The sequence below is a fragment of the Mobula hypostoma genome, chromosome 2, assembly GCF_963921235.1.
Source record: "Mobula hypostoma chromosome 2, sMobHyp1.1, whole genome shotgun sequence".
NCBI lineage: Eukaryota > Metazoa > Chordata > Chondrichthyes > Myliobatiformes > Myliobatidae > Mobula > Mobula hypostoma.
Genome location: NC_086098.1, coordinates 228796614 through 228823431, shown reverse-complemented (window position 1 = coordinate 228823431; position 26818 = coordinate 228796614). Strand labels below are relative to the sequence as shown.

General features: G+C 38.8%; 1 protein-coding gene across 5 annotated transcripts in view; it reads right to left on the bottom strand.

The window, feature by feature from the left end:
- Positions 1-6457: 6457 nt before the first annotated feature.
- cstf1 (cleavage stimulation factor, 3' pre-RNA, subunit 1) overlaps positions 6458-26818 on the bottom strand; it is a 47133-nt gene continuing 26772 nt past the window's right edge. For all 5 annotated transcript variants that reach the window (XM_063031765.1, XM_063031750.1, XM_063031757.1 and 2 more), the window contains exons 4-6: positions 23330-23527; positions 20571-20961; positions 6458-8398 (exon numbers count right to left, since the gene is read on the bottom strand). In XM_063031765.1, coding sequence (XP_062887835.1) covers positions 8139-8398; positions 20571-20961; positions 23330-23527 — 849 coding nt within the window. In that variant the 3' untranslated portion in view covers positions 6458-8138. The remainder of the gene's footprint in view (positions 8399-20570; positions 20962-23329; positions 23528-26818) is intronic.

Here is a 26818-nt window from a genome sequence, read left to right as displayed (position 1 = left end):
ATGCCTAATGAAGCATGTGCCTTTTAAACCACATTATTTAGGGTTTATAGAACTGTAAATATGTATTCCTCCATTCGTTTCTATCTCAATAGCTTGCAAAATATTGCATTTTTTCTTTCCTTGTTAAACCTTCCCAAATGCATGGCTTCACAATTCACTGGATTCCTGTTGAAGCATTCATAGTTCTGACAGACAGATTGAATTAGCAATGAGCCAGTTTGGATTCAATCTGTCATTCTGTTTAGGATCCAATGTATATTTTTATGGCCAGTAAATTTAACTAAAGGGAACCTCAGTTAAAAGCCTTTCTAAAATCCATGTAGGTAACATCAACCCAAGAGCACTCATTACCTCTCCTTGCTAGCTCAACAAAAAGCAACTGGTCAGACAAATTAGCAAGTCTACATTTCCTTCCTCTGGTTAAGCTGTGCCTTTCAAATTAAGTTTTATACTGTCTCCCAGAAGTGAAGTTAAACCAACTGCCTGTGATTAGTAACTTTATCCCTTTCTTCCTTTATAAGTAACAATACATCAGTCGCTGATCAATCACCCCTGATCTCATAACCAAGAAAGGTGATGGGTCAGACCTCTACAACTTCCTTGTTTCTTTTAATACCTAGGATATATTTCTTTCATGCCTGGAGATTTATAGAATTTTGAAGATTTTCGCTCCCTCCATGATACCATTGTCCATTCGTCCCTCCCTACTAATCTTTATCCCAGCACTTATCCCTGCAAGTGGCCAAAGTGCTACACCTGCCCATACACCTCCTCCTTCAATTCCATTCAGGGCACCAAACAGTCCTTCCAGGTGAGGCAACACTTCACCTGCGAATCTGCTGGGGTCATCTATTGCATTCGGTGCTCCCTATGCAGCTTCCTGTGCACTGGTGTGAACCATCGTAAATTCGGGGATCGCTTCTTCAAGCACCTTTGCACCATCTGCCACAAGCAGAACTTCCCCAGTGGCCAAACATTTTAATTCCCATTCTCAAGAGGTGGCTCCCTCTTGAGCCAAGATGAGGCCACCCTCAGGCTGCTGGGGCAACACCTTATATTCCATCTGGGTATCCTCAAACCTGATGGTATAAATATCGATTTCTCTTTCTGGTGAACAGATTCCCCCCCCTACCCCACCCCACCCCACAACTGTCTTCCTCTAATCCCCTCTCTGACCTTTCACTTCTTCTCACCTGCCTATTACTTTCCCCTGGGTCCCTTCCTCCTTCCCTTTCTCCATGGTCCTATCAGATTCTTTCTTCTCCAGCCCTTGACCTTTCCCAACCACCTTGCTTCACCTATCACCTTCCAGTTAGTCTCTTTCCCCTTTCCCCCACCTTTTTATTCAGGCATCTCCCACACCACACACCCTCCCCCCAACCCCAGGTCCCGAAGAGGGTCTCAGCCTGAAACATCGACTGGTTACTCTTCTCTATAGATACTGGCTGACCTGTCAAGTTCCTCTAGCATTTTATGTGTGTAACTTTGAATTTACTTTGATTATCCCTGCCACTGAAATTACAGGTTAACCTCTATCACATATGGAACTAACCTTGTTTTTCATGAGACCCATTTGATATTGTTCTGGATGGAGAATCCAACATTTAGGCCATGTTGAATAAAGCTAATTTTAAATTTAATAAGGAAATCAGGACTAAACTAGAATACTGAAAAAGAGGAATTTGCTAGCAGAGGAAGTCATTGAGATGTGCAGCACAGCTGCACTTAAGGCAACAGGGAAGTACAGGGAAAGAACACAATATGGAACATAAAATATTGATATGAAATGCTGACTAACATGAAAACCTAAAATATGTTGCTTTATCTCAACCACCATCACAAGTGACCCAATACTTAACATTGCTGATTACCAAGCTGCTAAAGAGAGAATGCCATAAACTTAAGTCACAATTATGTTCTTGGAATGAATAAAATACTTCCCATTACAGCTGATGTGATACTTATCCATTTTCAAGAGCAAGAGAGGAATATTTTAACAAAGGAAAGAGAATGACCCTTCCTGCCCCTAAAAGATTAGGTAGTAGCCATTTAGAAATTTAGAGAGATTCATTTCTGCTCAGTCTGCACATTAGCACTCTGCGGTTGGAACTAAAGTGTATGATGACTCTACACACCACAGGCAGTCAAAACTGATAGGAGAACATTGTTGAAGGGCATGGCTCTACCTTTGGTACAGGTCAGATAGAAAATTTACCAAGAGGTAATGTAACAGCTAGATAGGACCTTGGTCAGACCCCACTTGGAGTACTGTGCTCAGTTCTGGTCACCTCACTACAGGAAGGATGTGGAAACTATAGAAAGGGCAACTTCATCCCAGAGGTGGTAAAAATGGGGAAACAGGAGTGTCTGCAGCACATTCCAGCCATTTAGGGACAGTGTGGGATCTTTTCTGGTTTCCCTTTGGATTATCTCAGCCATAATAGGGAGATTTTCAATTTGCGTCAAGGAGAATATGTCAAGAGGAGTGTCTTTTTTTTGTAAGTGTTTCCAGTATTGTCTTTTCCAACCAGTATTCCTATGATTAGTTGTCCTCTTGATTTCAATCTTGTAGTTATGTCCTCCAAGAAACACAGCCTGTCTCGGTGTATAATTCTTGTGTGTAAATAGCGTGACCACAGTAAGTGATGCTTGGTTTAAAGAATTCACACATTGCATCGTGATATTCTAATCTTTTTAACGGTCTTAAGGTTTTGGAAATGTTCTGTGTCATTCTTCACTCATTCTGAGCGCTTGGGCAGCCTTGCTGCACTTGGTCCACAGCTTCCTGCCAGAGTGCAGGCGCAGATGCTACTCCAAAGATAAGTCGATTATAGTGATAAAGCCCTTTGCGAGTGTTTATGGTGAGAAACACTTTGGACTCTTCTTCAGTCTCCATCTCTAGTTTTTCCCCGGAAAGGTTTGCAAAGATATCCTTTATCTTGTGCAGAGGGTATTGTTCTACTTGCAGTACCTTAAAATCACCACAGATCCTGAAGACCCATTCTTCTTGGCTACTGGAACCACTGGCTTCACAGAACTTTGGAAAGAATCCCTTTAGCCTCCATTTGATCTAGCTCACTACCTACTTTACCAGGAACGGTCTAAGGAACTGAAAAGGCTTTGCCAAATTTGGGTGCAGCATTTTCATTTAACACCCTTTTACCCCTGATATGTTTGGAGTTTTCCAAACCCATCCTTGTTGCCAGTTATGTTTTGTAACTTCAAAACATTAAACTAAATCAAAGGAAGACATGGGAGTCAAAACGTGAGTCTAATTTCATGTTTACTTTAAGCAAGGCATGCACGTAACATGTGCTAGCATGATGACATATGTGTTTCATGTATTTATACATATAACCCATAATGGATTATTTAAATGAACAAGAATGCTTACGCAACCAATATGGTGCCTATAAAAAGTGTTCACCCCCCCCCCAGAAGTTTTCATGCTTTATTGTTTTACAACATTGAATCATTTGGCCTTTTTGACACTGATCAACAGAAAAAGACTTCTTCATGTCAAAGTGAAAACAGACCTCTACAAAGTGATCTAAATTAATTACAAATATAAAGCACAAAATAATTGATTGCACAAGTATTCACCCCACCCCCCACCTCCCTTTTTAGTATGACACACCAAATCATCACTGGGGCAGCCAATTGGTTTTAGAAGTCACATAATTAGTTAAATTGAGATCTGTGTGCAGTCAAAGTGTTTCAAATGATTGTAGCAAAAATACACTTGTATCTGGAAGGTTCAACTGCTGGCGAGTCAGTATCCTGGCAAAAACTACACCATGAAGACAAAAGAACATTCCAAGCAGCTCCATGAAAAAGTTTTTGAAAAATCACAAGATAAGAGATGGATACAAGAAAATTTCCAAGTCGCTGAATATCCCTTGGAGTACAGTTAAGTCAATCAAGAAATGGAAAGAATATGGCACAGCTATAAATCTGCCGAGAGTAGACCATCCTCAAAATCTGAGCGACAGTGTAAGAAGGAAGCTCATGAGGGAGGCCACCAAGAGACCTACGAAAACTCTGTGGGAGTTACAAGCTTCAGTGGCTGAGATGAGAGAGTCTGTGTATACAACTGTTGCCTGGGTGCTTCACCAGCCACAGCTTAATGGGAGAGTGGCAAAGAGAAAGCCACTGTTGAAAAAAAAACTTGCATGAAAACTCAGCTACATTTTTCCAGAAGGCATGTGGGGAAACTCTGAAGTCAACTGGAAGGTTATATGGTTTGATGACACCAAAATTAAGCTTTTGGTCATCAGACTAAATGCTATGTCTGATGTAAGCCAAACACTGCACATTGTCAAAAACACACCATCCCTACCGTGAAGCATGGTGGTGGCTGCATTCGGCTCTGGGGATGCTTCACTGTGGCAGACCCTGAAAGGCTTCTGAAGGTAGGGGGTAAAATGAATACAGCAAAATACAGGGAAATCCTGATGCAGTCTGCAAGAGAACTGTGACCTGGGAGATTTGTTTTCCAACAAGACAATAACCTCAAGTATAAAGCCAAAGCTACGCAGGAATGATTTAAAAAGAACAAAGTTAATGTCCTGGAGTGACCAAGTCATAGTCCAAACCAGTTGAGAATTTGTGGCTGGACTTCAAAAGGGCTGTTCACTCATGATTTCCAAGCAATCTGACAGAGCTTGAGCAGTTTTCTAAAGAAGAATGGGGAAAAGTTGCAGTGTCCAGATGTGCAAAGCCGATAGAGACCTATCCACACAGTCTAAAAGGTGTAATCGCTGCCAAAGATGCATCTACTGAATACTAACTTGGAGGGAGTGAATACTTATGCAATCAATTGTTTTGTGTTTTATAACTGTAATTAATTTACGTTTGTAGATTGCTTTGTAGAGATGCTTTCCCTTTGACACCAAACAGACTTCTTCTGTTCATCAGTGTAAAAAAAAGCCAAATTAAATCTACTCTGATTCAATGTTGTAAAATAATAAAACATGAAAACTCCCAACAGGAGTGAATACTTTTTATAGGCACTGTAAAAGCAATTATCCAAGGCTGAGATCTTAGAAGGCATTGGTCAGATCACACTAGGAGTATTTTGAGCAGTTTATATTTTTTAAGAGATACAAAACAGTATAGGCTCTTCTGGCCCTTCAAGTTGCACTGCCCAGCAACCCCTGACAACCTCAATTTAACCCTAATGTAATCATGGGACAATTCACCTACCCTGCACGTCTTTGGACTGTGGGAGGAAATCTAAGCACCCAGAGCAAACCCATGCATTCCACAGGGAGGACATACAGAGACTCCTTACAGAAGGTCCCGAGATTGAACTCCGAGCTCTGATGCCTCGGACTATAATAGTGTCCCACTAGCTGCTACACTACAATGGCATGGCATTTTGGGCCCCTTAACTAAGAAAAGATGTGCTGGCATTGGAGAGGGTCTGGAGGAGGTTCATGAGAATAATTCCAAGAATGAAAGTGTATAAGCTGCATTTGATGGCTCAGGGCCTGTACTTACTGGAGTTTAGTAGAATGACGAAGGATCTTATTAAAACCTACTGAATATTGAAAGGCCTAGGTGGAGAAAATGTGGAGAGGACGTTTCCTATAATGGGGCACAGTCTCACAATAAGGTATCCATTTAGAACAGAGATGAGAAGGAATTTCTTGAGCCAGATGGTAGTGAATATGTGAATTCATTGCCACAGAGGGCTATGGAGACCAAGTCATTGGGTATAAGTAAAGTGGGGGTTGATAGGCTCTTGATTAGTCAGGGCATCAAAAGTTACAGGGAGAAGACAAAAGAATGGGGTTGAGGGGGATAATAATCAGCCATGGAGGACAGACTCAATGGGCCGAGAGGCCTAATTCTGCTCCTATGTCTTATGGAAGAGCTCTAATTTATCTTTGAAATTCCAAGAACCACTTGTTTTGGAAACAATAGTTTCTATTCTTCTGAAAGGATCAAAAATCCCAACTAAAATTGTTAACAATCAAGCTGTTTCCAGTTTTGTTAATCATGACCATAACTCCTTAGAAAGATATCTTTCTGGACCTATGTGATGTTTTGATCTAATTTCGTCGAAAACTAGCACTGAATAATGCAATAGTTCTTCAAGTGTTAGTCTAGATTAAGCACCCAATTTCTGCAAAGGAAATAAATTAAGAATGCTGCTAAGTAAGATGGAAGACACAACGAGGATGTTCAAATCTGCTTGGATGTCCTGTGCTTTTAAGTAGTTTTTAGCTCCTAATCCAATGATCCATATAGGTAAATGTTTATGTGTAAATATCATAGGTAAAAAAGGAACTTTGGTCTATTTAGTACTTGTTCATCACCACAATAATTATGAAAGGGTTATTCACAAATAATGGAACCTTGTATAGTATTATAACATAGAACCTTATATCATAAGTCAGTTAACAGGAAGTTAAGGGCATTCATAATAATACAAAAGTAAACAGTAGCCAGATTTTCAAATTTATTTGTTACTGTTTAGCTGCCAACAGCATAACCATAACTTTATATGGCTGACAAGTTACAAATACATCACAAGGAAAAGTGGGCAACCCTCATAGTAATCTTGCATATTATAAATTTAGTACTTTATTAATATGAAAATAGGATCAATTTTTAGACTACCAGATGCCAATTTTGACTTAAAGCATATCAAAAATTAGTCAGGACAAGAGCATCCAAAAATAATGTAAAAATTACACTAAATTATAGCAACACTGATCATTAAGCAAATATAAGTGTACAGTCAGCATTTACACTAAATTTATTTATATTCAATAGCAAAATTCTCAGGCCATACATGGAAATGCAGAAAAGGATAAAGGCTATTCCTGCTCATCAACTTTCACACTACTTGCTTTGAATCATTTTGAGAGAGAAAACTAATTTTGTACTAAGTTAGTAGCAGTTTTATGTTCTGGGGCCAAACTGATTAGGACTTACATTGGGATAATCCAAATTAATTTATTGACAGCTAGCATTTGCACACACAAGTTTGGAAATACTAAAGCAAATTAAAGCCACCATGCTCTCATTTTGTAAATTTCAGAGAGATATTCCATTTTAAACAGATTTCATGCTTTGATAGTTTCCATGAAAAAATCCTGAAACAGAAACAGCCTCACATACCAGGATAAGAATATTACAGTTTAGCTATAATAGTAAATAGGATTTCAGGAATACTTAATTGTATCAACAAGAAATGTATTACTACACCCACTCAAACAGTCATCAATATCTAGTTGTCAAATTATAGAGTTTGTCATTCCAGACAGAAGTCCTGTCAAGAGAAAAATGGCTTGAACTTTACAAAACATGAGAGATATGCCTAGAGTAATATTGCAAGATAATGAATTAAGATGGCTCAAGAATCAGACTAATACGCATTTTTTTTAAACAAAGGTGTACCTCAGGTGCTCACTAGGTAAAGATAATGTCTTGCAAACTACAAACAAGGTCCCAAAGGTGATTTTCTAGTTTCAGCTTGGGTATTCTCACTGTGATTCTCACTTGAGTAAATTGTCTGCCAACATTCAGCCTACAGTTTACATATGAAGTACAGACACTATATGACAAGATGATAATGATTAACATTTTAGAAAATAATTTCAACCCACTTTAACGATATCAAGGAATCTTAAAAAAGTACACACAAAGTTCAATGCTAGAATTCTGGGCTAATTTAGTGATCTTTCACACCAGTAACTACAGCTTCCATCATTAAAGTTTGGTGTTACATCAACTACGTGATGAAAGCAATAGCCTGAGTTCTGAGATTAGAACAACTTTAATAAACACAGAAAGTTAAGATTTTGTTTTAGTTTAAATTGCAGGAAGAAAAAATGAGAATATATACCTGTGGTTTCTCATGTAATAAAATATTGCTCTATCAGGAATAAATTGAACAAAATCAATATGGGCCAAACAGTCTATTGATTTGTGGAGACCAATCAGCATAGCACCTTAGAACTAATTGGGTAATTACCATAATGTTAACTCAAACTGAAGTTTGGAACACAATAGTGGAAAATTGGCCAAGTTGAAAAAGTTTTAATTCCTACAAACTCCCAACTCCTTCTCACTGTATAGTAAGCAGGTTCTGGCCTCTCTACATTTTTCTTCCTTTGTTGAATGTCTCAATCAGTGCTGGACCTTCTATACCAGAATCTAGCCCTGAAGTCATCACTGCACGTCATGAAACCAGGATTTGTTGGAGAATGCACAATGCAGCGAACAATATTGTTGTGACCAAGAGACAGGAGGTTCTTGCGTTCGGCTGTACGTGAATCCCAGCAACAAAGGCTAATTGTTCTTTCATCAGGGAGAAGCACATAATCTTCAGTGTGGTTGAAAACCGCCTGGGTGCGGTGAGTTTGTCTACCACTCAATCCAGCTCCTAAATGGAAAGAAATTACAAATATGAGACTGCAATCAATACTTTTTCTTTGTCTAGTTTCATTAAGATGACTGGCACAAAATCCTATCCCCAATGAAACCTTTGGTCTCTTAACCTCCCAAATTGCAAGTAATTCATATTGGCCAAGAGCTCACTATTTAGATAAAGGACTATGTAGTTGATTCAGTAAAAGTGAAAATGAGTACTACAGAACAGTAAAGTTCCAAATATAATCCTAGGTCTGCACTCAAGCAGCCACACCAGCACTCGATGCACCACCCTAATCACTAGTTTTACCATTATCCTGTGGCTAGCTTGTCAACCTGGCCTTCTGGATACCACTGCAGTCAACAACCTACAGGGTCCTGGCACTTTCAGGATACTTCTAGTAGCCTGAATCTAATCCACTACTTTGTCTTCTAACTGGATATTTGTCTTCTCAAATACAAATTTTTAATTGTGACCTAACTAGAACATTATAATATGTTGGCATAGCCTTGCTGGTTGTGTGATTGTGAAGCCTAACATGTAATATGCTTTGCAAACTATTCGTTTAGGCATCTTGGAACTCCTGCCCTGATAGTATTGCAGGAATACCAGATTTCACCAGGATTGCAGCAGTTCAAAAAGGCAATTCATCACCAGTACCCAAGGGTAGAAAGTCTTGGGCAATAACTTTTGCCTTTTCGATGCAACACCCACAGCCTGGAAATTAAATTAAAATGCCTTGTAACTCCTCTAATACTGTAACTTCTCTACCATGGCTCTTTGAAGTAATATTCCTTGACTGGATTTTTAATCCATCATATTCTATACTCATTACAAAAGGAAATTAAGTCTTCAGCAAACTAAAGTTCCAAAGTCTGTAATGATTCACTCTGGCAAGATGAGGTAAATTTTACATTGACGGTAGGACACAAGAACAAAATTTTCCAGAGTTCTCATTTATTATTGCTTTGCTGAAATTCCTGCAAAGAGATCATTACTGAGATCATTAGTTGAGAACCGGATCGATCACAGATGCAAGTTCTCTGACCATCTCAAGTAATCCTAGGAAGCATACAGAATGTCAAGGGGTTGGACAAGTGCTGTGGTGTTCACCATGCTCTTCCAGGATTACTGACAATCTCAAGCAACTGAAATCCAACCAAGTCAGCTATATTTGAGTTTCAATTTCTTTTTCATCCAATTGCCTCCAGATTTTTTTTTAGAATTTATCCAACAATGCAGCATAAATTCAAAACCATGTCACCAATATAAAGGCAAAACTTTAACCTCCCTTAAACTATTCAAGTCAAGTTTATTGTCATTTAACTACATTCATGTATTCAACAATATAATGTATATAGAAATCAGCTAATGTTTCTTTGAATCAGGGTGTAAAGCAAATAACACACATAGCACGATAACTTATGAAGGTAAGGATAAAATCTACAAACGAATCATCCATAAATAACAAACAAAAGCGCATTAATATTAAATATTGTAAGATACGGTACAGATTAACCAGCAAGACTTCGAATATGATACAGCCGGGTGTTCAGAAGCCTAATGGTCTGGGGGAAGAAACTGTTTCTCATCCTAACCATTCTTGTTTTTCTGCATTGCAGTCTTCTGCCTAAGGATGCTGGATGGATGGGTGGGATCCTTAATAATACTAAGGGGCCTATGTATGCAGCGTTCCTAATAAATATCCCTGATAGATGGTAGGTAGACCCCCATGAACCTCTCAGCTGTTCTCAAAGTCCTTTGTAGGGACATCAGGTCCAACACTCGACTGCTCCCATACCAGATAGAGATACAACTTGTCAGGATGCCCTCAATAATGCTCCGGGTAAAACACAGTTAAGATGGGGGGTGGGAGCCTTGCTTGCCTCAATTTTCTGAGGAAGTAGAGGCACTGCTGTGCTTTCTTACTCAGGGAGGGACCAGCTGAGGTCACCGTGATGTGAACTCCCAGAAACTTGGTGCACTTAACTCTCTCTACGAGGATCCATGTGATCGCAGAGGGAGATGGTTTGTCTGCACCTTCCTAAAGTCCACAATGACTTCCTTTATCTTCTCTATGTTCAGGCTTAGGTTGTTCTTCTCACACCAATCCACCAGCCACTCCACTTCCTCTCTATACTCTATCCCTTCATTGCTCTTGATAAGACCAACTTTTGTTGTGTCATCCGCAAACTTAATGACACGGTTTGAGCTGGATCCTGTGCCACAGTCATGCCTCAGCAGTGTGAACAGTAGGGGGCTGAGTACACAGCCTGGGTGACCACAATGGTACAAGAGATGTTGCTGCCTACACAGACTGACTGTAGCCTTACTGTTAAGAAGTCCAGTATCCAATTGCAGAGGGAGGTGTTGAGACCCAGCGAAGGCAGTTTCCCCATCAGTTTCTGGGGTATGATGGTGCTGAATGCCAGACTGAAGCCTGTAAATAGCAGTCTGGCATATGAGACCCCATTTTCTAGGTGGGACAGGACAGAGTGGAGAGCAGAGGCTATTGCATCATCAGTGGATCGATTTGAGCTAGATGCAAACTGGAAAGGGTCCAGTGTAGCCAGGAGAAAGGCTTTAATGTGCTCCATGACAAGCCGCTCAAAGCATTTCATAATGGTTGATGTTAATGCCAGGGAGAAATATACTATCAGTCAAACTATAACAAATTACTGTACTTTTAAGAAAACTGGTCACGAAAATTTACCATCTTATAGTAAATGCTAAAATTCAATCTTCTTTTGAAATTACTAAAACAAAGTATATTAAAAACTGGAATATGAAAATATTAGGTTGAATGATGAGATTGCAGCATATCATTTTGAGAACAAACATCCCAGTCCAATATTAATGGGTAAGCACATTTCTGCAGAATATCTTGTACTTACAATATTTTATTTTTTAAAAATTCATTTAGAGATACAGTGCAGAACAGGCCCTACCAGTCCTTTGAGCCGAACCACCCAGCAACCCAACGATTCCAATCACAGGACAATTTACAATGACCAGTTAACCTACTAACCAGTATGTCTTTGGACTATGGGAGGAAATAGAGTACCGAGAGGAAATACACACGCACATGAGAAGAACATACAAATAGAGGATGTTGGAATTGAACTCTGACACCCCAAGCTGTAATAGTGCCGCACTAACCACTACGCTACTGTGACACCCAATATTAGTGGGTACTTACCAATTTACACTGAAACTTAAGTTCCATCATTTAGGCTTTATGGTAAAGCTGTCGGAATCGGCATAAAGTTATTTAATCTCAACTAACCAAACATGTAAAGCTAAATTAGCTGAAATCAATCAGCTACAAGGAGTTTCATTTAGCTTTAGTGTTCGGTTCTTAGAGATCAGCTAACAATCACGAGTCCTGATCCTGCTGAAACAGGCTATGTGGTCTTTGACTGAAAATCAGGATGTGCTGTGATATGCATACCCCACTGTTAAGGAATCTGATAGCATCCGAAGTTAACAAAGTATCATGTTTTAGTTCAGTGCCACTGCTTTCTTGTGTAGATAATAATTTAAAGAAATGGGGAAAGCAGAGAATGTATGTAAAAAGGCATCAGATGAGCACTCATCTGCAACCCTTTTCAGGCATGTGCATATAACTTGTATTCAAATACAAACATCTTGTGTGGCACAAATCCCAAATTACTCTGCTTATGTTCCATACAGAAATTCGTGGATGAAATTGACCACAGTTTTTGGATCACTTTGTACAATTTAAAGATCTGACAATTAGGAACTAACATACTTTAGGATTTTGAGGAAGCCCAATTGTACATTACCAGTTGGTTTACAGATGGTCTCCAAAGTCACACCACTAGAAAAGGTAAAACATTTCAAAATTTTTGTGTGACAGCTTATGATTTGCCAAATTAATTTAATTTTAGAAAACAGTACTGATTACAGAGAAACACAGCTACCTTTCTAGCTCCAGACTTTCCTATGCTTTGTAAATTTCACAACTCTCTAAATTCAGTAAGAGGATGTACATTTACAGACTATAGGATGTTCAAAAGTGCTTTACAACCAGTTGAGAAATTTTGAAGTGCAGTTACCAATGCCCAGAAAGAGCAATGACATTGACTGAGCAAATTATCATCACTTTGGTTGAGGGATAAAATACTGGCCACTACACTATGTTGTTCAAAAACTGAAGTCAATATTTTTGTGGGTTTATTCACCTGGAAGCAAAAGCATCTTTCTGGTAAAGACCTAGTAGCAAACACATCACCTCAAAATATACTAATGCTTTATAACACAAACTACAACCTGGCATCTGTAATTCGTACCTTGAAACAGGGGCCATGGGCTCAGAATGCTCAATATGTTCACTATGCACTGTCTATACACAGTTTTGAAACACGTCTTCTTCAAGAGGTATAAATGCTTTATTATGAAGATAATCAGAGGTAAATAATATCCAATATTTCCAAACCTCTACTGCCTATATCTTATCCACAACAAATGATTCTCCATCAGTTAAACCTGAATTATGATCTACACTGAGTGAATTCCTCAGATTCCTCCATGATATTTCCCCTCTTCCATTTCTGTAATTTGCTCTATCTTTGCAGCTTTTCAAAATCCCTCTGATTCTGATTACCCTAGCTTTATTTCTCTTATCTTGCCATTGACAAGTGTTCCTTCAACCATAGCCTCACTCTCTAGATTCCTACTTTAAATTCAACTGAGGGCACATTGCAATATCAACGAACAAAATTTGGTGAGATTATAAATCAAAATTACATTACAGTATTTTAAACTTAGATTCAGTCCCAGGTTTCCTAAAACACCCCTTCCCAACCTAGTTAATTCATTCATTTGTCTTTGTACTTTCTTTCTACATTCACATTGACAAACTGATTTCCTTGTTTTATATTTAAAAGCTGATTTTTTTTGGTTTAAAACTCAGATTTTCTTCCTATTTTTCCTTCCCCTTTCTCACTATTTTCTTCCCTTTTCTGATTCCTTATTTTTTCTGAATTTTTTTTTTACCAATTCTACATCTTCCCACTTTTATCCACTCTAATCTGGTCGGAAGACACTTGCCCACCTTAGAATTCACGGAGAAGTATATTGCAACCAGGTACAACAGTGAAAAGTCTTTCAACACTCCAAGATCTGCCAGTTTCTAGGAAAGGAAATGAAAATACTTACAGGAGCTCTTGGTAAAGCTTTTCTCTCAGCAACAGGCAACAGTTACCTTTAGTTCTCAGCTGTCAAACCAGACCTGTGTGTAATGCTGATCTGTACAGCAATGATTGAGCACAGGTGAGCAGGGATATTTCGACAGACATATTAAGCAAAATGGTTTTGCTAAATTTAAACTGTACACTCACAATATTCCAATTATTTTGGCAGTCAATTCTCTAGTTCCCCACTCTTATTATCTGTTCCTGATAGAATTTTGAACATTCAGAGGCAAAGAGAAGATGAACTCTATCCTCAAATAACATTTCACATGCACAAAGAGCAATTGTGTAATTATCAAGGATAAGAAAATTGGCTGGCCTTTCCTCTTAATCCTTTGTGTCATGATATTTTCTAACACCTTACTCCTCTCATTGACAGAGATTACAGAATCACAACCCTTATAATGTAAAAGTGTTTTCACACTGTTCCTACAATGTAAAAGTGGCATGTATTTGGCTTGTCAAGTTTGGACTAGTTCTATACAAGACCAGTTATGCCCTCTCATTTTACACATGCAACCTTTCCCTTTCAAATACTTACACAACATTTGCATGCTTAAAATTGGAAGAGACTCCACTACTAAACTTGTCAATGCAATCTAGACTGTAAAAATTCATTGCATAAGATTTTCTTTTACCAATGGTCATCACTTCTATATCCTTCCCTCTACTGGCTTTCTTTATAATCTTAAATACCATTTCTCAGATCTCCTTGCAACCTCCTCCATTATGCTAGGAGAACACCACCAAGTTCTCCAGTCTATATAATATTATTAAAGTTCCTCAGCCCCTGAATTGTTTTAATAAATCTCTCTTTAGCTTCTCCAAAGCCATTGCCATCCTTCCTAAGGTGTGGTGCCTAGAGAAAAATACAGGAATCCTTCTGTGGCCCAAAATTTGTGTTTTATAAAGGTCGCACATGGTGATGTTGTGCGTTTCAGAGGTAACGTCAGTATAGCCTGAACGAATAAAGGTAATGCACTTAGTAGATGATACCTATATTGCAGCCACCATATGTGCAGGGGCAGAAAGAATTAACATAAGAGGTGCCAATCAAGCAGGCTAATTTATCCTATTTGATGTTGAAGTTCTGAGAATCACTGAAGTTGCCCAGTTTCATCAAGTGGACTGCATCTCATCAAGTTCTTGACATGTGTTATAGTTTGGAAAAAAAACATCAGCAGGTGAGGCACTTACAGCAACATAGAACAATTCTCACAGAAACAGGTCTTTTGACCCACAACGTTGTGCTGAACTAATAAAATTAGTAATCAAATGCCCAATTAAATGAATCCCTTCCTCATACACTATGTCCATAGCTTTTCATTTCTTGCACTTTCTTACGCCTGCCGAAGAGACGCTCCAACACCTCTGTTGTATTTGTTGCCACTACCATACCTGGCAGCACATTCCAGGCACCCGTCACTGTGTAAAAATGTGCCTTGCACACCTCCTTTGATCTTCCCTCTACCCACCCCCACTCCCAATCTCATCTCAATTGCATATCCTCTGGTATTAGACATTTCAACCCTTGGATAGTCCTTGATCTTTCAAATATTTATCCATCTTCACCTTAAAAATATCTAATGATCTGAGCTCTACCACACTCAGGGGAAGAGAATTCAAGAGGTTCACTGGATAGACCATTCAGCCTAAATTGTGCCAATATCAATATTACTCTGTGTCTAATAGCCTCTTAACTGTACTAAACTGCCTGCATCCACTATTACACCTGGTAAACTACTGCAAGCAACTATCATGCTTTACTTTAAAAAAAAACTTGCCTTTAAACTTCACCCCTCTAACCATAAAAGCATGTTCTCTGGTGTTTAATATTTCTACACCGGACAAAAAAGTTTTGGAGTGTTTATCCTATCAATGCCTCCAATAATGTTACAAACCTCTATCGTCTCCTTTCAGCCTACAACGCTCTAGAGAGAACAATCCAAGTTTGTCCAATCTTTCCTTAGTTCATACCCTCCAATCCAGGAAGCATCCTCATAAACCACTTCTGCAACCTCGCCACATCCTTCCTATAATGCAGCAAATAGAATTGCATGCAATACTCCAAGTTCTGTCTGACTAGTTTTATATAGCTGTAGAATGACTCCCTTACGATTATAATCAACAGCCCATCAATGAAGGCAAGCATGCCTTCCTTACCACCTTAATCACTTGTCTGAACTATGGATATGAACCCCAAAATTCCTCTGTACCTCAATCCTATTAAGGGATCTACAATTAACTTTATAATTTCTCCTTTCATTTAACCTCCCAAAGTGCAACATCTCACACTTGCCCAGATTAAACTCCATCTGCTACTTCTCTGCCAATATCTGTAACTGATCTATATTCCACTGTATTCTTTGATGGTCTCACTTTAAGGACTCTACCTTGTTATTTCATGCTCTCATTATTTATTGCTATTTACTTAAAATTGCAATTGCACAGTTTGCTGTCCATTGACCGTTTACAGTTACTGTTCTATAGATTTGCCAAGTACATCCACAGGAAAAAGAATACAAAACTGTTGTATGTGGTGACATGTACGTACTCTGATAATAAATTTTACTTCGAACTTTGATAGTACTGTGCACTCTCCACAACTCTGCCAATCCAGGTGTTATCTGCAAACTTGCTAATCCACCCATCTACATTTTTATCCAAATCACTGACATATATCACATACAGAGATCCCAGCACTGTTCCTTGCAAAACACCACTGATCATTTTCCTCCAGCCAGAAGGAAAACAGACTTCCATACACACTGTTTTCTATGGGCAAGCCAGTTCTGAATGCAAACTCACAATTCACCCCAGATCTTATGTACCTTTATCTTCAGAAGCAACCTACCATGAGGGACCATACAAATGCCTTACAGAAGTAATTGTAAATAAATTCCACTGCCTTACCCTCAATTTCCTTTATCACCTCCTTAAAAAACTCAAATCAACTTGTAAAGCATGACTTGCCTTGCTGATTGACCCTAGCCATGCCCTTCCAAATGCACATAAATTCAATCGCTCAGGATCCTAACAGCTAGCCTATCACTGACATAAGGCTCACAGGTCTATAATTACTTGTTTTATTCCCATTTTCTTTATTGAACAAAGGCACAACATTCAGTACTCTCCAGTACTCTGCAACCTCGCTGTTGATTGTAAGGACACAAAACTTGTTCAAAGCCCAAGCAATACCCTCACTTGCTTCTTTCAATTCCAGGGTGAATTGCAAGTTTGGATATCAGGCCCTAGGGACTTATCTACCTTTTCAGATGATCCTGCTCAACTTCCTCCTTAATCTCAACATGGCCCAGCACATTAGCATGCAACACTGTCTTCACGATCCTCCAAGTCCTTCTCCTAGTTAAATAATGACACAAATATATTCATTTAGGGCCTCAGCCACTTGCTCTGACTCAAAGCACAAATTCCCTCCTTTATCCTCAAATGGTCCTACCCTCTCCTTAGTTATCCTCTTTCTAAATGAAAGTATGAAATGCCTTGGAATAATCCTTGATCCTTCTTGCAAAGGCCAATTAATAGCCCATTTAGGAATTCCTAATCATCTTTTCAAGCACTTCTCTGCTATCTTTATATTCTACAAGTGCCCAGTCTCTTTTTAGCTTCCTAAACAAATGTATGCTTCCCTTTCCTTTCCAACTAAAGTTAAGACCTCTTGGATCAACCAAGGATCCCAACATAAAATGTAGTTTTGTGTTGTTTCATGTAGCACCATGGTCCTGGAGGAATGTTGTTTCGTTTTTACTGTGTACTGTACCAGCAGTTATGGTTGAAATGACAATAAAAGCGACTTCTCTCGATTTGATACCTTATCATCCTTGTCCTTACTCTTTACCAGAATATGAAGATATTGATCTGTGACCAGCTGCTCTCAATCAATACCCCTTAGATCTTGTATTTTTGGATTGTAATCTGTCCTCCCGCAAGATCTGATTTTACCCTCACTCATAACTACATTAAAACATACTGAGTTATGGTCACTTTTCCCAAAATATTCACCCACCATCAGGTCTGTCATCTGGTGTGGCTCATTTCTCAAGTCCACTACATTTTCTATAATAGTTGAACTCTCAACACTATATTTCAAGAACCCTCTTAGAGGTATTGAAGAAATCTCACCCCATCTAAGCATCTTATATTGAAGAAGTTTCAGTCAATACTGGGAAAATCCTCCACTATGACAACCCTAAACAAGAGAAAATCTGCAGATGCTGGAAATCCAGGCAACACACACAAAATGCTGGAGGAACTTTATGGAAAAGAGTAAACAGTCGATGTTTCAGCCCGAAACGTCAACTCTTTACACTTTTTCATAGATGCTGCTTGGCCTGCTGAGTTCCTCCAGCATTTTGTGTGTGATACCATGACAACCCTGTAGTTTCTGCACCTTTTCATAATCTATGTTCTATTCCCCCATCTCTTGTTGGCCCTTGCAGGGCTCATAGTATAAGACCATCAGTGTAATTGCATCTTTCTTAATTCAGAGCTCCACCAAATTGCCTCTGGGGAGGAGCCCTCCAGTGTGTCCTGTGAATACTGCTGTGATATTCTCTCTTAAAAGATGAAATAGAAGGTAAGCTAATCAATAATATGAAAGAGGATACCTAAAGTTTGTTCAGATATATAAAGAGAAAAAGAGAGGCGCAAGTAGATATTGGGTCACTAGAAAATTATGCTGGAGAGGTAGTAATGCTGGACAAAGAAATGGCAGACAAACTTAATATATATTTTGCATCAGTCCTTACTGTGAAAAACAGTAGCAGTAAGCCAGAAGTGAGCAGGTGCTTGGGAAGTTGAAAGGTCTTAAGCTAAAATAGGCACCTGGACCAGATGAACTTCCAGAACTATGGTTCTTAAAGGTAGCTAAAGGGATTATGGAGAAATTAATAGTCATCCTTCAAGAATCACTAGATTCTGGAATGGTTTCAGAAGACTAGAAAATTGCAAATGTCACTCCACTCTTTGAGAAGTGAGGGATGCAAAAGGCAGACAATTACAGACCAGTTAGCCTGACTTCATTAGTTGGGAAAATGATGGAGTCCTTTATTAAGGATGCAATTTCGGGGTACTTGGAGGCACATGATAAAATAGGCCGAAGTCAGCATGGTTTCCTTAAGGGGAAATATTGCCTGACAAATCTGTTGGAATTCTTTGAGGAAATTCAAAATTTCAAAGTACATTTATTATCAAAGTACGTATAAATTATACAGTCTTAAGATTTGTCTGCTTACAGGGAGCCACAAAGCAAGAAATCCGAAAGAACCCAATTAAAAACAGGAAGACTAATACCCAATGCAGAGAAAGAAAAAAAAACACAAATCATGCAAACAGCATTCCAAACCCCAAATTGAGTCCGTAGATCCAACTCCCTAGAGCAGCCGCAGTAGGCCCAATGACTTTGTCTCAGTTTATCACATTAGCTGGGCAAATCACCCCAAAACTCACAGACATGAAACACAGCAGCCAGAGCAGTCTCAGCACCATGGATAGAGAAATAAACATCGCCTCAGAATGAGCAAAATTGGCTTGACCCTCCCCTCCGGTCCCGGCACCCTGCCTTTCCAGTCTATTTTAGCTAGCATTTAAATTGTCTAAGCACCGGACCTTACCTCATATTAGGACACGGGTCCTGCCGCAGTGATACACTCCGGGCCTAGACCTTGAAGTCCAGCGATATGCTCCAGGCCCAGATCTCACTGCCTAGCGATCCGCTCCAGGCCTAGACCTCATTGCCCAGCAATATGCTCTGGGCCCAGACCACACCGCCAAGCCCAAGGAAATTCTTGACCTCTCCAAATCGGCTCAGTGCTTAGAGTGATCCAATGTCGCACCTGTGTTATGTGGATGGGTATTGTAACTCCGCCTGAACTCATCTCTGTTCTAAAGGGACATCCTTCTATCTTGAGGCAGTGTCCTCTAGACCTAAACTCTGGTAAAATTCTTGGCAGTGTGGAGGATCAGAGAAGCTGCTACGCAGGTTGACTGTACTTAAGAAGCATGCGGTGCATTGGTGCCTTCTTCAACCATGCGATCGAGTCTAAGCACCGCATGCAGTCAACCTGCGCAGCAGCTTTGAGTGTCCTATGGACATGGACCCCAAGCTTCCTCTGATCCTCCACACTGCCAAGAATTTTACCAGAATTTAGGTCTAGAGGACACTGCCTCAAAATAGAAGGATGTCCCTTTAGAACAGAGATGAGGAGGAATTTTTTTTAGCCCAAGGGTGGTGAATCTGTGGAATTCAATGCACAGATGGCTGTAAAGATAAAGACACTAGGTATATTCAAAGCAGAGGTTGATAGGTTCTTGATTAGTAAGGGTGTCAAAGGTTACAGGAAGAAGGTGTAAGAACACGATTGAGAGGGATAACAGATTAGCCATGATCGAATGGCGGAGCAAGCTCAATGGACCAATGGCCTAATTCTGCTCTTATGTTTTATAGTCTTATCAGCAGTACAACCTCTCCATATGTTTAACATTTAGAACAATGAAGCCCAGGAATACTGAGCTGCTGATCCTATTCTTCACACAATTAGGTCTCTTTAACAGCAACAGCATAATGAAGCATAATCTCCCTACTTTTCCATTCAATACCTCTTGCAAAAAGTGAGAATATTTTGGGAGCTTCCCTAATTAATTGCTGTACCTGCATTCGAACATTTTGTATACTGTGTACCAGGTTACCTGGACCTACATTTTAGAGCATTACAAATTTTCATTATTTAATCATGTCTTTCATCTCATTTTCCCAGAATACACTTCACTTACTAGATCTTTGCTTTCACTTATCTACCCATATTTTTGTAGTTGCTTTTTGTCCTCTGCTTGATATAGAAAAGAGAAAGTAAATCTTCTATTATCGACATGAAAGTCTGCCAAAGATGAGATGCACAGCTAATGGTGGAGGCAATGCAGTTAAATTGCAGTTCAGTTAGCTCTCTTACCTGTATATTTGACCATTGTGCGTCCAGTTGATATTTCCCATAGTTTCACGATAGAATCCTTTCCACTTGACAAAACATACTTCGAATTTCTCGAGAACATAATGGAGCACACCTCCGCACCATCATGGGCTTTCTCGTAAGTTGTGATGCAGCGGTTTGATACACCGTCCCAGAGTTTGATGTTGCCGTCTTTACTGCAAGTGACATATGTATTGGCACTGGGATTGTAGCTCACAGCACAGATGGCATCTTTATGCTGATCACGGGGATTGCTTGACACAAAGCACTGAAAGGTGTTGACATCGTACAATCGCAGAGTGGGATGCTGTGTTCCCACAAGAATGTAATCTCCAGAAGGATGAAAAGAGATGGAGCGCAGCATCTCCGCTTCCTAAAAAAATAAAAGGTAAACTGTGGATATCATTGATAGACAATTACATAAACCCACACAGACTCCTTCCAATTTCTTTTTCTTAAATGCACTAAGCGAAATGTTGTACTTTTTAATCAATATGAAATAAAATTTGAAAACTGGAAGTAACAGGTCAAGATCACCTGTGGAGAAAAGGACAGAGTTAATGTTTCATCTAAATTTGCAAATGTTCGTTGGCTGGGCATTGAAATGAATAGTTTAAAATGCTCAGGGACTAGATAAAAGTTTCCTACAGAGAAAACATCCAATTGGATTGCTGCCAAATGTGGAGCTGAAATTCACCAAAATTCATAACTTGTTGTACGGAAGATCAACAAGAGAAAAAAATTAGTCTGGTAGAGCATAAGAATGGCTGGTACGGTTGGCAAGTTACAAAACTAATAACCCAAAGACAAAATCAAATATTACCATGGTAGATGTGAAATTTAAACTTTGTTAATAATCTGGAGTTTAAAATAAAAGTCTTCATTAAGATGATCGTGAAACTATTATGATTCAAAAATTCCATCTGATTAACCAATATCCTTTGGGAAGAGGAAATCTCCCATTGTTACATCTAACTTACAGGTGATTCCAGAGCTACAGAATCATTTGACTTATCTGCAGCTCTGAAATGGTCTGTCAAAACCATAACCACAGTGTTAAAAACCGAAAAATGATAAAACCAGAAAACATGCCCAGCATCAAATGGGGTACAGTTGCTTCCAGCTTGCTCAACCATCTGAAGTTATCTCTGTGAACTTCTGAAGACCACTGACTAACCTGGGAGAGCCATCTCATGGATGAAACGAACAACAGCCTGATCGTAGTCAACAACATCCCAGGTTGTTCCATCATATTCCTGTCTCACAGACAGGACAAACTCCTCAGAGGTGACGTTACATTGGTACACCATTGGAAGGGAGTAGTCCTGGAAGTCCTCAATAAATTCCAAACCCCACAAAACTTTATGAACCAAATCTAATAATTACAAGGAAACACCCTGATTAGTATCAACCATCCTTTCTCAGCTGAAGAATTAGTGTTCCTGCAAGTTGAACATCATCTCAAAGAAGAAGCACAGAACATGTTCTGGATAAAGGACCCCAATAGCCATCACAAGTGGGTCAGCAGCACCAACATGGACACTGCAGGCTGAATCCCAAATAACAGCTTTCCAATGAGGTCTGCAGCAGCTAAAATGTGAATCACTTCTAAACATTTACTTCAAACTGTAAACAACAGGAATTCTGCAGATGCTGGAAATTCAAGCAACACACATCACAGTTGCTGGTGAACGCAGCAGGCCAAGCAGCATCTATAGGAAGAGGCACAGTCGACGTTTCAGGCCGAGACCCTTCGTCAGGGTCACGGGCACGATGTGTGGCACCATCATTGTGCTAAAAGCAGACACAAAGCAGATGTACACCTCAGAACTGGGCATCTGAGTCACCATGGACCAGCAGCAATATCACAACCAGTTAGCTCAAGTCCAAATATATGCTTGCAGTCTAGCATTATAATTAACCCGGGGGATCAAATGCGGTTTAAGGAGACCCGAGGGCAAGCTGGGAGTGACACCAGGGATGCCTAAAAACAAAATGGCAACCAAGTGAACCCACATTAAAGGAATACATTCTTATTAAACAATAAGTAATTGACTGATTAGGTGAGCTCACAATAAACAGAGCAGATAAAAGCTCTATTGTTCTGCTAAGTCTTTTCATGAGTACTGGACAATTAATTAAAGGAATGAAGTAACTTCAAAAACATCCCAATTCTAGGCCCCAGTGCATAACCTCCACATAAATCTATTCTACTGTGTTGGAAATCTATCAGTGCTACTGCACTGCCACCATGTTGAAACACTCCTCAGCATTGACATGTTACCGTCACCAGAAATACTGCAGTGGTCTGACCACCCTTTCTCTAGGACAATTACAGGTGGAGAATAAATGCTGCATTTGTGATATCTACATTCTGAAAATGAAAATTAAAACTACCACCTGCAAATTAAAAGTTAGGAAACTGCATGTTCATTTGTTCGCAGGGGCATCTAAAGAGCTTAAAAAGTTATATTGAAATTCATTGCTATCAATCACCAAAAGCAGCAAGGTCCCATGAACAGAAAATAATTAAATAACAGATAATTTCACTTTGATAAAAGAGAAAGAAATTTAGCTGGAAACTTGGGAACACCACACCATATATTTTTTTTAATGTCTTTTATACCCATTTAAAAACAGACCTTAGTTTAATAAAAAAAAACAAGACTTAGTGCAAAGTCTTTCCTCATTGTGGGACTTGAATCCAAATCACAATAGAGGCAACAATGAACTTCTCTTACCTGAAGATACTTGAATGCTCTTTTGGCAGAAGGTTTGGAATAATCAAAAAGTTTCAGTGTGTAATCCTTTGACCCTGATGCTAGTATCTGTTCTGTGGGGTGGAAAGCAAGGCACGTAACCTCATCCACGTGATCATAAAGCGTGCGAATTACAGGATGATTCTCCATGTTTTGCTGTGCTGTCTCATTCATCATTACCTAATTAAAACAATTAAAATATATTACAAAATTTTCTTATGTAATTAAATAACATGTTTTGCTGTTGTCCATTTCTATATAGTCTGCATGCAGTAATGCATCATGTGAAATTGTGTAATCCAGTATCTATGCACCAAACTATAGGCAATAACTTCTCACGGCTAAATTAAAAAGAAGGCTTCAAAAACTCATTCAGAGTATCAGACCAAATTAGCACTACTTATTTAATTATGAGGGGGACAGAGTGCACATATATATACAAAATATTCTGGTTATACAGGTATATGCACCAACAACAGATGGAACAAATGAGGATATAGATAAATTCTATGAAGAGCTTAAACAAGCAAAGAATGGGTGCAAATCTCAAGATATTGTTATTGTCATGGGAGATCTAAATGCTAAAATAGGACAAGGTGTTGATGGAAATACCATAGGAAAATTTGGACTAGAGGCAAGAAATGGGTAGAATGGTGCAAGATGAATAATCAGGTCATTATCAATACCTACTTTAAAAACCATTCAAGATGCTTGTGGACCTGGCTTGTGGTCCAGGTGATAACACCAGAAATCAAATGAACTTTATTACTATAAACCAAAGATTTAGAAACTCAGTGACTCAATGCAAAACATATCCAGGTGCAGACTGTAATAGTGACCATAACCCAGTAGTATGTCATGTAAAAGTAAAACTTAAAAAACTAAAGCAGCAAAAATCTAAACAATCACCTGACTATTCGCAATTAATGAAAGAAGAAAACTTAAGACAAAAATTTACAATTGAAGTGAGGAATAGATTTCAAAGTCTAGAAATAGAATCTGTTGAAGATGATAGCAATCATGTAGAAATGAAGTTTAACTCTCTAAAGGTTGCCTTGGTAGAATCAGCAAAGTCAGTGATTCCTAAAAAAGAAAAAAGCACAAAGAATAAATGGATGACAGATGAAATCAAAAATCTAATGGAAGAAAGCAAATCCTATAGAATACAAGCCCTTAGATAAAAAGTTAAAAGCTTACGTCAAAAAGCCAAAGAAGAATGGTTAAACTAGGAATGTGAGCAATTAGAAAAAGCTCTGTTCTTCAGGTGGATGTTTGAAAGCAAAGGACGGTACCATTATCATGGAAAAAGATGAGATTACGAACAGATGGACTGAGTATATTCAGGAATCGTTAGAAGACGATCAAGGCAAAAAACCAGAAATTAAGAAGAAAATTGAAGGTCCAAGTAATTTTGAATCTGAAGTTCGTAATGCAATAAATAAATGAAGAAAGGAAAAGCAGCAGGTCCTGATGAATTAGTAATAGAACAAATTATCGCCCTTGAAGATTATGGAATTGAAAAACTTACTGATTTAATCAATGACATTTATGAGACCGGAATAACACCAGAAGAGATGAAAAAAAAAATCAGTATTTATCACTCTTCCTAAGAAACCTGGAGCAATAGAATGTGAATTACATAGGACAAGTTTAATGAGTCATATCACTAAGCTACTTCTAAGAATTTTGTTGACAAGAGCTAAAAGTAAGATACAAGCTGAAATAGGTAAAGAACAAAGTGGTTTTGCGAAAGACAAAGGTACAAGAAACACGATATTGATGTTAAGGATATTATCAGAATGAGCCATTCAAGTGCAAAAAGATTTGTTTGTTTTATCAACTACACAAAAGCATTTGATAAAGTGAAGCACAATAAGCTATTCTAAATATTACAGTAAACTCTAGATCTAAATTCGAAAGTCCTCCACCTAATCAGAAATCCATACTGGGAACAAACTGCCGCTGTAAGAATAGATGGAGAAGTGAGGCAGTTTACGAAAATCAAGAGAGGCATTAGTCAAGGGTGTGTTTTCTCCCCTGATTTAATGTGTACAGTGAAACAATATTACAAAAAATAAGAGACATCTTGGGAATCAAAGTTGGTGGTGAAAACATCAATAATTTCAGATACACAGATGACACTGTGTTAATTGCAAGTACAGAGGAAGAACTACAAAACTTAATTGATATAGTTGTTGAAGAAAGTGCAAAAATGGGTCTATCTATCAATTGCAAAAAGACAGAACGTATGGTGATATCCAAAAAGAAGGAGAATCCTATCTGTAGGCTGAGAATAAACAGGGAAGACATAAAACAAGTACAGAACCTTTGCTACTTATGAAGCTGGGTGACATCAGATGGCAGGTGCGACATGAACATCAAAAGAAGAATAGGGATGGCAAAAGACACTTTTACGAGAATGAAGAGCATACTGACCAACACTAAACTAGTTATGACAACCCGCCTCAAAGTACTGAAATGTTACGTTTATCCAGTTATGTTATATGGCTCAGAATGTTGGACAATATCTAGTAACATGAGGAAACGAATTGAAGCAGCAGCGACGTGGTTTTTGAGGAGGATGCAAAGAATATCATGGACGAAACGAATATCAAATGAGGATGTCATGAACAGAGCAAGCACAAAAAGAGAGATAATGTATGAGATCATGAAAAGGACATGTGATTAGGAAAGAGGAGTTAGAATGCACGGTAATTATGGGAAAGGTTGAAGGGAAGAAAGCAAGAGGAAGGCAAAGACAAATGATAATGGAGAGAGCAGCCAGAGAACTGGAAATGAATACCGATGAATTGATCCATTTGACCCTAAGCAGGAGTGTGTGGACCATGGCAGTCAAAGCTTAAACTAGGCATTGCACCTGATGATGATGATGATGATATTCCGGTTAATTGGAACATATTGGGACCAGTACATTTTGGCCCAATTAAGCAGCTGTCCTAATTAGCCAAAGTTACTTGGAAATAGTTTAAAAAGTGTAAAAAAAAGACAAACTGAGTAACAAATTATGTACCTAAATAAAATACAGAACTAATTAGAACACTACCGATACTACTACAGCACTGTAAAACTGTGTATTAGTTTCTAATAGTTATTAATGGAGGAATTCATCCAGTATACTTTTGATTGACCGTAAATGAACAAAATCAGTACGGACACCTACTGCAGATAATGGACTGGCTTGTTAAAGTGCTTTTAATGATTACATCCTCCAAATCTTGATTTTCATTGTAACATTCAAGATGATTGTTGATACTTTCAAATTCTTCGTAGGTCCTAATCTGTTGAAATAGTGAAATCGTTTCATTTTCACTCCCAGCCATTTCTGGAATCGCCAAGCCTGAATGCTTGAAACCACAGAGAGCAAACCAGTTCTGAATTGTCTGACTGCTTATTTCTCACCAACTGTCAGTGAAAAAAAATCATCGCGATTTGAACACAACTGATGCTATT